This window comes from Lepidochelys kempii, chromosome 7 (genome assembly GCF_965140265.1).
Source record: "Lepidochelys kempii isolate rLepKem1 chromosome 7, rLepKem1.hap2, whole genome shotgun sequence".
NCBI lineage: Eukaryota > Metazoa > Chordata > Testudines > Cheloniidae > Lepidochelys > Lepidochelys kempii.
In genome coordinates, this window is record NC_133262.1 from 44,484,041 (window position 1) to 44,500,776 (window position 16,736).

At 41.3% G+C, this 16,736-nt stretch overlaps 1 protein-coding gene across 4 annotated transcripts in view; it reads right to left on the reverse strand.

The window, feature by feature from the left end:
* Positions 1–1,816: 1,816 nt before the first annotated feature.
* The window catches only part of POC1A (POC1 centriolar protein A), a 109,466-nt gene continuing 94,546 nt past the window's right edge, over positions 1,817–16,736 (reverse strand). For 3 of the 4 annotated variants that reach the window (XM_073352461.1, XM_073352460.1, XM_073352462.1), the window contains one exon: positions 1,817–4,190. In XM_073352461.1, the coding sequence (XP_073208562.1) occupies positions 4,092–4,190 (99 nt within the window). In that variant the 3' untranslated portion in view covers positions 1,817–4,091. The remainder of the gene's footprint in view (positions 4,191–16,736) is intronic. The other variant, XR_012159880.1, reaches the window with a different exon arrangement.

Sequence of the window (16,736 nt, forward strand, 5' to 3'; positions counted from 1 at the left end):
CAAAAGTTACGTGTCGTTATCCCTATTTTAGAGGCTGGGAAACTGAGTCACAGAGCTAATGAGCTTCCTCCGTGATGACTGTTTCGTTTCAGAGCTGGGAACAGAACCCAGACCTCATGGCTCACAGTCCAGCATGTTATCGACAGCAGCAAGCTGGTTCCACGCAAGATAGCTGTTGATTGGGTTCCGTTTTTTTCCCAACGCCTGGATTCATGTGAGCCATCCATGATCTTCACTTCAAATCAGTGCTGTGTGGAACAAAGGTAACAGAATAAATCATCCTGTTGGAAATGCATTTGGCATAGGGTGACCTTTTCTAAAACCTGGATAAAAATTGCACCTCTGCCTTCTTAGCACCACAAAGTGGCTAATTCAAGTTGCTTATGCTTTGAAAAGAAGTTTAATTCTAATGCAGATGTAACTTTATTTTATTTTTTTAATTATTAAGAGACCAAGCAAATGTGTGATTTGTACTGCCAGGCTGGTAAGGACAAGTACAGATTCTCCATAGTGCCGAGTTTAATCTTATTTTTTAGTTAGCTGATGGATGTCTGGTTATGACACTGCAGCTAGAGGTAATTTCTGCTGAGAACCCAGTCTCTAACCCAGAACAATCAGCATCATAGTGCTCTGTGCTTTTACCTACTTGGTTATGAGCTAAACTGTGGTATCTCTCCAATTCCAGCTCCCAGACAGGAAGGAAAGTGGGCCGTGCTTGAAGATTCTTGCGTTTTCACAGATCATGCTTATGTTTAACATGCTCCATACCCAGAGCAGCCAAAAATCCATTTGCTGCAGCCTTCAGGCGTATGTAGCTCCCCTAGGGACCAATCTCGGCACAAAGAACTGTTGCTAAAAGTTGAGTGAGGTCATATGTCTGGCAAATCTAATGGCAACAAATTAAACTGCTTTTTTAAGAACTTGGCTTAGGGTTTGCCTTGGAGATCCAAACCAAAATCCTTAACCCCTGGTTGTCCTCCCAGGAGTCACCCAGAGCAAAATCAGCAAAACTGAACCCTTTTGAGACTGTATTACAACCCGTCCCCCACCACTCATCTATTCAATTGCTTCCTGAAGTAGCAGTTTTGCAAAATGGTCATTGCAGATTGTCCAGTGCCATGAAAATGTGAAACTTAAAAATGAGAAGAGATTTAAATCACTCGCGGGGGGCGGTGGGGGGAGTATTTTGTTCTAGGTTCTGTTAAGATACTTTATCAGTCTTTCTGAGATCACAGAAACCTGGAGCTACATTGGTAATGTGAAGTGTGGAATATCCAAAACCGCCTAAGTGAATTAAGAGGGCAATTCTCATTGAAGATTCATGGCATTTGTGTTCCTAACTTGAGAATGCAATCTCTAATGCTCAGGAGAATAATTAGAAATGTGTTGATCAAGAGCATTTTTGGTTGAAAGTTGTATAGAAAGAAGCAGCCTCAGAATATGATATGTCTACATGACTATTATCCATTTAATCCAATTATAATAGAAGTTGTGTATGCATATATATATATATATATATGTATGTGTGTGTGTATATATATATATATATACACACACACACACGAGCATCTTTGAAATTAGTTCACATTAAAAACTAAAAGGAAAAGGGTCTACATCAAATGTTATACCCAAATTGCTTTTATTGAAAGCTTCCATAAAAAATACTATACAAAATGCTTACATCTCCAAGACATTAATATATTTACACTATTAAGAGCAATACAAAGCTATATTTTATAAAGTTTTAGGGGGAAAGCACTTAAGAGAATCAAGAAAATGGAGAAAATTGAAATTTAATTTAACTAAAGAGCATTCCAACACATTTGGATTCAATTGATAAGATCCAATTACAAGTTCTCATTCCATGAAACCACTTTTTATTGTAATAATTTCTGCCAATCAAATTAGATCAGTTTAGGGATAGCCCTCCTCCTTTAAAAGCAGATTTTCCTCCCCCCCCATCAGTGAAAATGAGGTAATGACTTCACAACAGAAGGCCACTGAAAGCTTCTAGAAAGAGCATTAAAAAAAATTGGTTGTTAGGGGAAAAAATATCATTGAATCGATTCCAGTAGATGAATCTAAGTGAAAATAACGATTTTTCAGATTCACAGCTTGGAAATGGAGAAAATAAGCATTCTTAGTCTGTGGTTACACAGAAAGAGATTCAAATTAATCAACCAAAGATGCTTAGAAACAAAACAAAGCCACTGGCTGCTTGCAAACCAAAAGGAGTGAAATCTATTATGGTAGCTCCAGCGAGAAGAAGTTGGAGATGTGGGAAGCACCTGCATAGGAGGAGTTAAGGAACTTTCTGGTGCTGGGAGAGACAATGAAAAGAGTTTTATCCTGATGGAAATAAACAGCTCTCAGTCGGATTTACAAGGTTTCTGTAGAATTCAGGGGGACACAGCCTTCTGCAGAAACAGGTGCAAGAAAAGGGCTGGTTTTGCATAGCCCTGTGTGAAAACAGATATGCCAGCCAGGCCTCAGGCAAACTTCCATAATGCCCAGAGCACGTCTGGAGATGGCAGGATTTGGAAGCTATGTGGGAGAGGAATGAGGCTGGGAATCAGTGCAACTGAAAAGGTCAGAAATGCAGCAGCTAGGAGGAGTCCAGCAACTAGGTGAGGCTGGGGCTCCTGCAGCTGATTTCTCAAGGTGGGTAGGTAGTAGTGACTACAACAAGCACTTATGGTGGGGTGGGGGGAAGGGAGAGCTCATGGGTGAATGCTGGGAGGAGTATTAGCAAAGCAGGGGGCCCAGAAGTGTAGGCTCCTGTGCAGTCACATACTGGACACATACATAGAGTCCTGACCGTACAGTCTATGGGGGGAAGATATCAAAGTGAACTGAAGTGGCATTCCAGCTATAAAATATCAAGATAAAATTGATTTGGGACACTCAGACAGAGAAAGCAAGTAAAAGGCTGCGCTAACAGTTCTGCTATTTATCCTCCTCCCCACAGCTCTCTTAAAAAAAATGAATCAAGATATATTAAAGAGAATGTTGCTTAGGACCATATTGTATCTCTTCCTAGCTGGTGCCTCTCATCTCGCCTTAGGCCCTGCTATTTTCACCCTCTACACACTGCATAAGAGAGCAGTAGATCCCACACACTACAATATCCTTTGTGCAAAGGACGTTCAGATTCGCTCTTCATCAAATTCTCTAGGAGCCATTTGGGACTTGGTGATGCAGAACCTTCTAGAAGCATGAGTCACGTTCCCTGACGCTTGCTACAGTTTTAGAATAGAGGTGCACGTCCACCATTTGGGCATTCTTTGCCTGTGAGCAAACACCCCAGCATGCACGCAGATACCTCAACAATAGATCAGCAAATCTGGCACAGCACTTCCCAGTTGCTTCACATTCCCCAAATGCTCAGATTAACTAGTTTAACTCAGCAGCAGCTCTGAGAAGGTCAGATCTTCCCCTCCCCTACGCTCCACATACAATACTTGTGCTCTCAACAGTGCCAGCACAAGGCATAAGCGGACTTCGGGCTTGAACACATTAGCGCTTACTTCGGTATAACTTACGTCGCTCAGGGGTGTGAATAAGCCACACCCGAGTGACCTAAGCTACTGCCACTCGGGGAGGTGGAGTAATGATGCCGACAGGATGCCGATGAGCTCTCTCCCGTCGGCATACAGCATCTGCTTTAGCAGCGTTACCGTGGCGCAGCTACCTGGGTACAGCTGTGCTGCTGTAGTGATTCTAGTATAGACCAGCGCTAAGTAATTGCTTAGGGCCCCGAGCAGCTCATAGGGGCCCCCATTCGCATTTTATTATGTATTGTGAAGGCAAAAAAATATTCCTGCTTAGGGCCCCCCTTGGGCTAGCACTGCCTCTGTTCAACGGGGAGTTAACTCAAAGGATCACCAATTGTTAGCTGTGTTTAGTGAAATAAGAGAATTTTATTCTTACAGTAACAAAAATGTGTATTTACAGATGCCATTGGCTGTACATTTTATTTTAATAAAATAAGTGATTCCATCTGTTAAAAATGATTCACCCAAAGTATTAGAAACACACAAACAAAACCCCAAGCCTCCAGACAACTCTGGCTTTATCAGCCCCTCGTGGAATCAATTCCCTTTACTGTGCATGAGCTTCTGCTGATTCTCAAGACACTCCTTCAGCTTGTCTTCAGTCAGTGTCAGTCTTTGCTCCAGAATGGAAACAGTCTGCAAAGGGAAATAATAAAATAAAGAGTGCTGCTGAGTGATATATGAAGATAAGCCACATGCTGTACGCTTACTGCTTAGCACAGATGCTAAATATACTGTACCACAAGCTATTCCAGGTCTATACTCCACAATCACAATTTCCAAAGAGGCTTCAAGCTCAGCAGCTTCTATTGAGGATAATAGGAGCTGCCAAGCTCAGCTGAAAATCTGGCCCTAGTTATGGATGCTGAGCACTTTCAAAGCGTGGGCCCAGATTTCCTCTTCACTCCCTCCCCCTTTTTGGTGGAGTGTTGTCTACCTTTACATATAGACAATTTCTGCTTCTAAAAGGCCAAATACCAGAGAGCTCATGTAATAGGTGTACACTTAAAACCCCTGACATACAGGTGTTTTGAGTAGTTAGTCCCTTTTTTGGCCTGTTATCTTTGATTTCATGTCTTAGTTCCAATTCTTTTCTCCTTTCCTGATTGCTGTGTCAGTTAGCTATATATAAGGCAGGGGAGTGACATCATTGTGGTTCCTCTCTGCCTCCCCACCCAAAGAGACACTGAAAAACACCTGGGAACAAGAACTAAACTGAGGGGAGAAGGCATGAACCCAGGCTGGGAGGGCATCCAGTCTGTGAGTGGAAATACCTGAAGTCTCAAGCTGCAGGCCAGTGCAGCTGCCTTTCAAGACTTTCTGTAATCTACAGTGTGACAATATTTAGGGTGAGAAATTACATTTTGTAACCTGTTTCTTTAGTGAATCAAGCTTAGTTTGCGTGTTTTGTTTTATTTGCTTAGTAATCTGCTTTGTTCTGTTTGCTACCCCTTTAACCACATAAAATCTGCCTTTTATAGTTAATAAAATTTGTTTTGTTTATTATTAAACCCAGTTTCTGTAATTTCTAACCGAGGGACAAGAAGTTGTTCATACCTTCCTCTACATTGAGGGAGGGGGAAAATTTATTAGCTTGCGTTGTATAGATTTCTCCACAGTGCAAGACAATATACCTTTGGGTCTGCACTCCAAAGGAGGTGGACACCTGAGTGCTGGGGCAAATCCCTTAGCTGAGGCTTCCCAGAGCTGACCTCAGTGTATGTCATTTTGCAGTTGGGTGTGGCCCTGCCTGTGTGTGTGTGCTAGAGAAGGCTTAATAGCCTAACTAAGCAAGACAGGGTAAAGGGAGCCCAGGCTCGTGGAACAGGTGGGCTCAGTGGTATTCCAGAACATCAGGTGGCATCTTAAAGGGGGGCAACCCGTCACATGCTTATCTTAACATTGTATTTGTGCCCTCTACAGAAGCTGATTAATGCCTTATAAATATGATCACCACTAGCTCTATCTCATAGCTCTAAAATCTAGATACAGACATGCAAAGTATGCAGAAAGCAAATTTTAAATTACATGGAGATAACATTTTCTGCTGGAAGTCATTTATTGATTATTTTGAAGTAATCAAAGATAGTCAGCAATGTAAAAGTGCATTTCAAGGACACTGAAGCAGTTGGTAATGTTGAAATATTAGGTATAGAAAGCATTAACAATTAGAAGCCCTTGTTGCACCTTAGAGACAAATTTATCTGGGCATAAGCTTTCATGGGCTAAATCCCACTTCATCACATAACCACCACCCTATAGTGGAAACCTACTGACCGCTATACTTACCTACATGCCTCCAGCTTTCATCCAGACCACATCACACAATCCATTGTCCACAGCCAAGCTCTAAGCTACAACCGCATTTGCTCCACTCCCTCAGACAGAGACAAAACACCTACAGGATGTCTATCAAGCATTCTTAAAACTACAGTACCCACCTGGTGAAGTGAAGAAACAGACTGACAGAGCCAGAAGCGTACTGAGAAGTCACCTATATAAGACAGGCCCAACAAGAAAAGTAAGAGAACGCCACTAGCCGTCACCTACAGCCCCCAACTAAAACCTCTCCAGCGCATCATCAAGGATCTACAATCTATCCTGAAGGATGATCCCTCACTCTCACAGACCGTGGGAGACAGGCCAGTCCTCGCTTACAGACAGTCCACCAACCTGAAACAAATACTCACCAGCAACTACACACCACACAACAAAAAACACCAGCCCAGGAACCAAACCCTGCAACAAACCCCAGAGCCAACTCTGTCCGCATATCTATTCAAGGGACACCATCACAGGACCTAACCACATCAGCCACACCATCAGGGGCTCGTTCACCTGCACATCTACCGATGTAATATATGCCATCATGTGCCAGCAATGCCCCTCTGCCATGTACATTGGCCAAACCGGACAGTCTCTTCGCAAAAGAATAAATGGACACAAATCTGACAGCAGGAATCATAACATTCAAAAACCAGTAGGAGAACACTTCAAACTCCCTGGTCACTCAATAACCGACTTAAAAGTGACAATTCTTCAACAAAAAAAACTTCAAAAACAGACTCCAATGAGAAACTGCAGAACTGGAATTAATTTGCAAACTGGACACCATCAAATTAGGCCTGAATAAAGACTGGGAGTGAATGGGTCATCACAAAAACTAATTTCCCCATACTAATTTCCCCCTACTGTTTCTCACACCTTCTTGTCAACTGTTTGAAATGGGCCACCCTCATTACCACTACAATTGATTTTTCCTCCCTTGGTATTCTACTGTTAATTGAATTGTCTCGTTAGCACTGACCCCCACTTGGTAAGGCGACCCCCACTTGGTAAGGCAACTCCCATTTTATCATGTACTGTATATATATACCCCCCTGTATTTTCCACTCTATGCATCTCATGAAGTGGGTTTTAGCCCACAAAAGCTTATGCCCAAATAAATTTGTTAGTCTCTAAGGTGCCACAAGGGCTCCTTATTGTTTTTGCTGATACAGACTAACATGGCTACCACGCTGAAATAGAAAGCATTAAATAAAATTAATCGACATTTAATCACTAAAACAAATTCACATATTTTACTAGGGCTGTCAATTAATCGCAGTTAACTCACATGATTAACTCAAAAAAATTAATCACGATTAATCGCAGCTTTAATCACACTGTTAAACAATAGAATACCAATTGAAATTTATTAAATATTGTGGATGTTTTTCTACATTTTCACATATATTGTATTCTGTGTTGTGATTGAAATCAAACTCGATATTATTTATTACAAATATTTGAACCGTAAAAATGAAAAACAAAAGAAATAGTATTTTTCAATTCACCTCATACAAGTACTGTAGTGCAATCTCTTTATTGTGAAAGTGCAATTTACAAATGTAGATTTTTTTTCTTACATAACTGCACTCAAAAACAAAACAATGTAAAACTTCAGAGCCCACAAGTCTACTCAGTCCTACTTCTTGTTCAGCCAACTGCTAAGACAAACAAGTTTGTTTGCATTTACAGGAGATAATGCTGCCCGCTTCTTGGTCACAATGTCACCTGAAAGTGGAAACAGGCATTTGCATGGCACTTTTGCAGCTGGCACTGCAAGGTATTTACGTGCCAGATATGCTAAAGATCCGTATGCCCCTTCATAATTTGGCCACCACTCCGAGGACATGCTTCCATGCGGATGACGTTCAATAAAAAAATGTGTTAATTAAATATTTGACTGAACTCCTTGGGGGAGAACTGTATGTCCCCTGCTCTGTTTAATCCGCATTCTGACATATATTTCATGTTATAGCAGTCTCAGATGATGACCCAGCATATGTTCATTTTAAGGACACTTTCACAGCAGATTTCACAAAATGCAAAGAAGGTACCCATGAGAGATTTCTAAAGATAGCTACAACACTTGACCCAAGGGTTAAGAATCTGAAGTGCCTTCCAAAACCTGAGAGGAACGAGGTCTGGAATAAGCTTTCAGAAATCTTAAAAGAGCAATTCTACAATGTGGAATCTACAGAACCCGAATCACCAAAAAAGAAAATCAACCTTCTGCTGGTGGCATCTGACTCAGATAATGAAAATGAGCATGTGTCGGTCTGCACTGCTTTGGATGGTTATTGAGCAGAACTCGTCATCAGCATGGACCCATGTCCCCTGGAATGGTGGCTGAAGCATGAAGGGACATATGAATCTTTAGTGCATCTGGCACGTAAATATCTTGCGACGCTGGCTATGACAGTGCCATGCAAATGCCTGTTCTCACTTTCACGTGACATTGTAAACAAGAAGCAGGCAGCATTATGTCCTGCAAATGTAAACAGACTTGTTTGTCCGAGTGATTGGCTGAAGAAGTAGGACTGAGTGGACTTGCAGGTTCTTAAATTTACATTGTTTTATTTTTGGATTCAGGTTTTTTTGTACACAATTCTACATTTGTACATTCAACTTTCTTGATAAAGAGATTGCACTACAGTACTTGAATTAAGTGAACTGAAAAAATACTGTTTCTTTTGGGTTTTTTACAGTTCAAATACTTGTAATCAAAAATAAATATAAAGTGAGCATTGTACACTTTGTATTCTGTATTGTAATTTAAATCAATATATTTGAAAATGTAGAAAACATCCAAAAATATTTAAATAAATGGTATTCTATTATTGTTTAACAGTGCGATTAATCACACAATTAATTGTGATTAATTTTTTTTAATTGCTTGACAGCCCTAATTTTTACTTTATCAGTTAAAACTTAAAATGAGAAGCTCTGTTATAAACACTGATAAAACACTCCTCACACAAATGAAACTGGTGTTTATCCAATAAACACTGGAAAAACACCAGAAATGGTTACTAGTATCCAGGGCCTCCTCTACACAGAGCAGTAATGCAGACGATCAGCAGGGTGGAGAGTGATTTCTAAAGTTAGTAATTCTATCGGCTACTGACTCCTCAAGAAACGCAGCAGCAGATCTAGACACAAGAGGAACAACACACATCCCTCTGGACAGTTGGGAAGTGGGATCAGTCTAGCCAGATGACTTTCCTTACTTTCCTTAAGTATTTTCCTTACTACCCTCATCGTTAAGGATTTTATAATACAGAATCTGTCTTTTTTTTAATTGAGATTTGAGGAGTTTACAGCTTGATCTCTTAACTTGAAGAGTTTTTCTTATTTCAAATACAATTTGGATGAAACTTGTTTGGTGGTTTTATGATAAGTGGAAGCTAGTACTTTGGACACAGTTTGGAACATATTTCAGAGTAGCAGCCGTGTTAGTCTGTATCCACAAAAAGAAAAGGAGGACTTGTGGCACCTTAGAGACTAACAAATTTATTTGAGCATAAGCTTTCGTGAGCTACAGCTCACTTCATCGTCAGATAAATTTGTTAGTCTCTAAAGTACCACAAGTCCTCCTAGTTTGGAACATGTTACCTTAGAAAAGTCTGGCAGAGCATTAGCATGTATTGTATCAAATAGCAAAAGAGCCCTATTCCTACATCGTAAGATTTTATTCTGCATCACACACATTTATTTATAAAGGTATGTTTTCATTATAGCAAAAGAATCTACCAGAACAGGACACAATATAAAAGGAATTAAAGGCATCCTAATAACTTAATTTTAGATATGAGGATTTCAAACCAAAAAGCACAAAGGAGACACTAGAATGATTACATCTTGGCATTACAATACGTTATTTCATTTTCTTCAGTTTTCATAATCTCATAATTATGATATCATATAATAAGGCCAACACAGATTTCTAGACCTAATGTAAGAAACAATCCAAGTCCCACAGAACAGGGTTTGTGCTCAATATCCATGCCAATGTTCCTGGTAGTATGTGCCATATGAAAAGCAGTGCTGAAGCACCACAATACTATACTGACAAACATCAGGACATAGACTCAGACTCTTAGACTTTACTGTCAGAAAGGACCATCATGAACATCTAGTCTGACTTCCTGCACATTGCAGGCCACAGAACCGAATCCACTCACTCCTGTAATAGACCCCTAACCTCTGGCTAAGTTACTGAAGTCTTCAAATCATGATTTACAGAGACTCCACTATTTACACTAGTTTAAACCTGCAAGTGACCTGTGCTTCGTGGTGCAGAGCAAGGTGAACCCCCCCACAAATTATGGCTGAAGTTTTAGGGTACATTATTCTTCACAAGGTCCTCACAATTCTCATGGACACTTATGACAAACGTTGCCAAACTGCACTGGTGTTAATCAGGATATATTTATCTGAATCATACATTTATTGTTGAGATTAAGGTGTCACCTGGAAGTAGCTACCTGAGCAAGGCCTGCTTCTAGATATTATTTAGGCTTGTTAATGCTATATTGGAGTAGCTAAAGCCTTGCACATGAGTCCCTAGGGAAAGACTGATACGTTCCGAACACACAAACTAATCAAAGAAAGGAAAGAAAAAATACAAAGTAACTCAAAGCCCCAGAACCTTGAGGGCTTTGTCATAATTACAGCAAGAAAAATGAGCTTCAAAAAACTAAGATGGGTGGGCCACATGATTCAATCCCATCAAAACAGTGCATGCTGTATTATAGCAAGGTAACAGGTCCCACCGGAAGCTCTATGGGAACTGCATATTGAAGGACCGTAGACTGTAATGTCATATTTTTAACCAAAGTGGCAATATGAGATTTTGCTTAATTATTCTTTATTGTATTTAAGACACAATCATTTTTAGAGCACGTTACTGGTTAGATTATCTTAATATTACATTGGAGTTTTATTTAAGGACATTGTATGGGATATTTAAGGATGGAAGCTGTTCTTAACTTTGATTTTTGGTCTCCTTCCCCATGTGTTATTTGGTGACCTTTCAGGCGTTTATGCTGTTTTATAGTACACAGAGAAATATATACAATATACTTCTAAAATTATCTACTTTAGTTTAGCCACAAATATATACTGAATATACATAACTAAATACAGTTCACAGTGATCTAAACACTGATGCTTTCACAGTAGCTCTGCAGAATTAGTCATTTTAAAGGCATTCAAACCACTTTAAACATATTTAGCACAACAGATTTCTTATTTGAGCGGACATGGACAACAGCCCAGGTTTAAAGTAATAGCTTCTAGAAGCCAAAGTCCCAGTCCTGCAAGATGCTGTGCACCTCGGGCCTAATCCAAAGCCCACTGAAGTCAATGGAAAGATTCCCATTGACTGCAGTGGGGGATTGCATCGGGCCATCAGAGGTACCGAGAGCTCCTTCTCATTGAAGGACAATAGAATCTGAAGGTCCTCAGCAGCCCAAGGTAGGTGCTCTGCACTTTTCAGGAGCAGATCTTTGGACTGCATCTTGCAGTGATACTACAGTGAGACGCGAGGAGCATAAGGGTGGTATTTAAGCAGTTTTAGAAGGAAAAAACCTTCCTCATTTCCAGATTATAAAGGAATCAAAACAAGCATATTTCAGAGTTGCTTCCAGCAAACAGTAGCTACAACAATATAATACAGAGCACTGTCAATATCCTGCAAAGAAATGAAATATCCCAAATGAGTCTGACAGCTCAAAGCTATTGTATCGTCAAAAGGGAGGATTGAGAATTATGAAAAATAACCTCATCTAGAGGACCTAGATGCTAAGATGTCAAAAAGCAACAGCTCCTCCAGTATTTCAAAGGTTTTTCAAACTGAAATGTTTCCTAAAGATCTCAAATAAAGAACACAGCACTGGAATCAAAACTGATTCATTTCATATTTTCTAAAAGCCACTCCTCTGATCTCTGTTATCCATTATGTGTTCTGAATAACATTTCTGAATGTAAACACAATTATTTTGCTTTACTTATTTTAGACTACATACTTTATTCTGAAGACCACTTTCAGTCTGAACTAAACTAATTTCCCCCCCTCCAAACTGTGTTTTTATACTAGTGAATTTCATTTAAAAAAATTTACCCCCCTCTACAATCGCTTCCGGAATAAGAGAAATGATCCTTTAATCTCACACAACCTAGACTGTCCCTTAGTTCCTGGTGTGGATTATCTCAGGGCTTTAAAAACTCTTCTAAATTTCACTGTGTTGTTTTTCCCCCTGGCTTTAATGGAGTATTAGTTTGGATGAATATGAAACTCTATTTCCTATGGGTGGGTTCTCTCAGCAATTTATGAATTTTTATGATAACCTGATTCTGAACTCGGTTTTCATTTGGAATAGACACATCTTTCTTCACACACAAAACAGAAGCTATTTCCCCCAGCAGGTGCCCATTATGTACTAGTGTTACATATATTTGTCCTACTGATAATGGCAACTGCAGGTGTTTATGATGATGGCAAAGTACATTAAACCTGCATGCTAATTATTCCAAATTAAGTTTTCCATTGCAGCGGAGATATTCATCCACTGACCTTCTGTCTTACAGAGAAATACTTGAGTTGGAAGTCCAGCTAGGAAAGAGTGTGAGATAGCACACTAACACATATTTGAATATCAAACATATCCTAGAGCAAATGGGTTTTGAATGAAAAAGTTACCCAAAAGAAAACATCTTTGTTGCCTCATAAAAATGTTATGAGAATATTCATTCCAACTCCTCATCTGGACACATTCGGTTTGACTACACTGCAATTAAACACCTGTGATTGGCCCATATCAGCTGACTTGGGCTCGCAAGGCTCAGGCTACTGTGCTGTTTAACTGTGGTGTAGTTGCTTGGTGGAGCCCAGGCTTGGGACCCTCCCAACTCCACCCTGGACAGGGTCCCACAGCCCATGCTCCAGCCCAAGCTTGAACATCTCCACCACAATTAAACAGACCCATAGCCTAAGCCCCTCGAGCCCAAGTCCGCTGATGCAGGCCAGCTGTGGGTCTTTAATGTAGCATAAACAAACCCATTGAATTGATTGCTGCATCTTTAAGTTTAGCCCATTTCTGAGAACAGCAGAGATATGAATTTCATGCTGCTGCTCAGGAAAATGAAGCCTGAAGTTTTTATCTTTGCAGGTCAAATCTAGGATAGCACTCAAATTTAGGATGTTTATATATACAAAAATATAAAATATTTGTAAAGTAAATCAAAACTAAAAGTGATTCTAGTTAATATTTTAAATACATAATTCTTGCTTACATGTCATCTTAAGACCATTTCATTTACAAAGTAAACAAAGGAAGATGGAGTAACATTTACTCTCAATTAGAAAAATATAATACTGGTTAAAAACATTTGCACAAACCAAGAGTAAATCATCATAACATGATGCTAACAGGCATAACATAAAGCATCATCATAGACATTAGCTACATCACCTACTGTGTTATTGCTAAAAGTGGTATGCAGCAGCCACTAGTCCCATCTGATACAGCTTTCTAGAGTTAGTTGATGTACTTCACTGAAGAAGCAACCCTACGAAAGCTTATGCTCAAATAAATTGGTTAGTCTCTAAGGTGCCACAAGTACTCCTTTTCTTTTTGCGAATACAGACTAACACAGCTGCTACTCTGAAACCTACTTCAGTAGGGCCAGTTGGGCAGGCCATAGCACCTCTACAGCGTCATCACTGCTACTTCCAGCTGGTGTCTGGCAGGAGGAGGCCTCTTAGTACAATCAAAACAGTCCTACTGTCTCATAAGTAGACAGCAGTCCACTTCATCTTTACAGCTGCTCTCAGTGGAGGGAAGGTACTGACAATTGGTGAGCAGACAACGTAACGTCAAAAATTTGCAACATGGGAGAAAGAACTGGTCGTTGGCCGCAGCACAGTTCTCAACTTTCAGATGTCAATGTTCAACTGGTTTCCTAGTACTAATGATCTCTCGGCATTGCAAAGTCATGAAAAATCATCTTTTCTCCCCTCTCCCCGTAAAACACTGTTTAGGATAGAACATTATAAATTGTTTAAGTGATGGGCTAAGTTAAAAAAGACATTAGAAAATGAATAGGAGATCAATGTGATGTTTGCATAATTTCCAACCAAAGTAGTTTATCACAACTACAACGTGTTCCGCACATTATGTTAATTAAAAGGTTAGAGCTCAGTAAATTCAATGGGAACAAAAGAACATCATGATCACAGTTTTATTCCAACTTTCTCAAGATAGTATATTAGAAAAATACAAGCGCTCTCTCGATGCTAAACAATTAAAATGCCTGGGAAAACTGAGACAAATGTGCAAATATACAGTATGTGGAAATATCGCAGGGGAAGCCTGTCTTGTGTTCCTAAATGTGTAGTTCCGCTTATGAAAGTAAAGCTTTTCTTACTGGTGCTATTCAAGCATATTAATTAAATGGTTCATTATAAGATACCAGTAAGACAGCTAACATACTCCTGCTCTTTTTCCAAGTAGACCATCTGTGTACCTTTAATTTTATGGAGACAGACTTTTTTTTAAGAACCACCTGAAATGCAGTGGCATTTACGTATTTTAGGGTATGTCTATACTACGGAATTAGGTCGAATTTATAGAAGTCGGTTTTTTAGAAATCGGTTTTATATATTCGAGTGTGTGTGCCCCCACAGAAAATGCTCTAAGTGCATTAAGTGCATTAACTCGGCGGAGTGCTTCCACAGTACCGAGGCAAGCGTCGACTTCCGGAGTGTTGCACTGTGGGTAGCTGTCCCACAGTTCCCGCAGTCTCTGCTGCCCATTGGAATTCTGGGTTGAGATCCCAATGCCTGATGGGGCTAAAACATTGTCGCGGGTGGTTCTGGGTACATATCATCAGGCCCCCGTTCCCTCCCTCCTTCTGTGAAAGCAAGGGCAGACAATCGTTTCGCGCCTTTTTTCCTGAGTTACCTGTGCAGACGCCATACCACGGCAAGCATGGAGCCCGCTCAGGTAACCGTCACCCTATATCTCCTGGGTGCTGGCAGACGTGGTACTGCATTGCTACACAGCAGCATCAACCCCTTGCCTTGTGGCAGCAGACGGTACAGTACGACTGGTAGCCGTCCTCATCATGTCCTAGGTGCTCCTGGACATGTCGGCCAGGAGCGCCTGGGCAGACATGGGCGCAGGGACTAAATTTGGAGTGACTTGACCAGGTCATTCTCTTTAGTCCTGCAGTCAGTCCTATTGAACCGTCTTATGGTGAGCAGCCAGGCGATACGGATTGCTAGCAGTCCTACTGCATCATCTTCTGCCGCGCAGCCACGAGATGTGGATGGCATACAGTCCTTCTGCACTGTCTGCTGCCAGCCAAAGATGTAAAAGATAGATGGAGTGGATCAAAACAAGAAATAGACCAGATTTGTTTTGTACTCATTTGTCCATCTAGGGGACTCATTCCTCTAGGTCACACTGCAGTCACTCACAGAGAAGGTGCAGCAAGGTAAATCTAGCCATGCATCAGTCAGAGGCCAGACTAACCTCCTTGTTCCAATGAGAACAATAACTTAGGTGCACCATTTCTTATTGGAACCCTCCGTGAAGTCCTGCCTGAAATATTCCTTGATGTAAAGCCACCCCCTTTGTTGATTTTAGCTCCCTGAAGCCAACCCTGTAAGCCATGTCGTAGTCGCCCCTCCCTCCGTCAGAGCAACAGCAGACAATCGTTCCATGCCTTTTTTCTGTGCGGACGCCATACCAAGGCAAGCATGGAGGCCGCTCAGCTCACTTTGGCAATTAGGAGCACATTAAACACCACACGCATTATCCAGCGGTATATGCAGCACCAGAACCTGGCAGAGCGATACCGGGCGAGGAGGCAACGTCAGCACGGTCACGTGAGTGATCAGGACATGGACACAGATTTCTCTGAAAGCATGGGCCCTGACAATGCATGCATCATGGTGCTAATGGGGCAGATTCATGCTGTGGAACGCCGATTCTGGGCTCGGGAAACAAGCACAGACTGGTGGGACCGCATAGTGTTGCAGGTCTGGGACGATTCCCAGTTGCTGCGAAACTTTTGCATGCATAAGGGCACTTTCATGGAACTTTGTGACTTGCTTTCCCCTGCCCTGAAGCGCATGAATACCAAGATGAGAGCAGCCCTCACAGTTCAGAAGCGAGTGGCGATAGCCCTGTGGAAGCTTGCAATGCCAGACCGCTACCGGTCAGTTGGGAATCAATTTGAAGTGGACAAATCTACTGTTGGGGCTGCTGTGATGCAAGTAGCCCACGCAATCAAAGATCTGCCGATATCAAGGGTAGTGACCCTGGGAAATGTGCAGGTCATAGTGGATGGCTTTGCTGCAATGGGATTCCCTAACTGTGGTGGGGCCATAGACGGAACCCATATCCCTATCTTGGCACCAGAGCACCAAGCCGGCGAGTACGTAAACCGCAAGGGGTACTTTTCAATACTGCTGCAAGCTCTGGTGGATCACAAGGGACTTTTCACCAACATCAACGTGGGATGGCCGGGAAAGGTACATGACGCTCGCATCTTCAAGAACTCTGGTCTGTTTCAAAAGCTGCAGGAAGGGACTTTATTCCCAGACCAGAAAATAACTGTTGGGGATGTTGAAATGCCTATATGTATCCTTGGGGACTGAGCCTACCCCTTAATGCCATGGCTCATGAAGCCGTACACAGGCAGCCTGGACAGTAGTCAGGAGCTGTTCAACTACAGGCTGAGCAAGTGCAGAATGGTGGTAGAATGTGCATTTGGACGTTTAAAGGCACGCTGGCGCAGTTTACTGACTCGCTTAGACCTCAGCGAAACCAATATTCCCACTGTTAT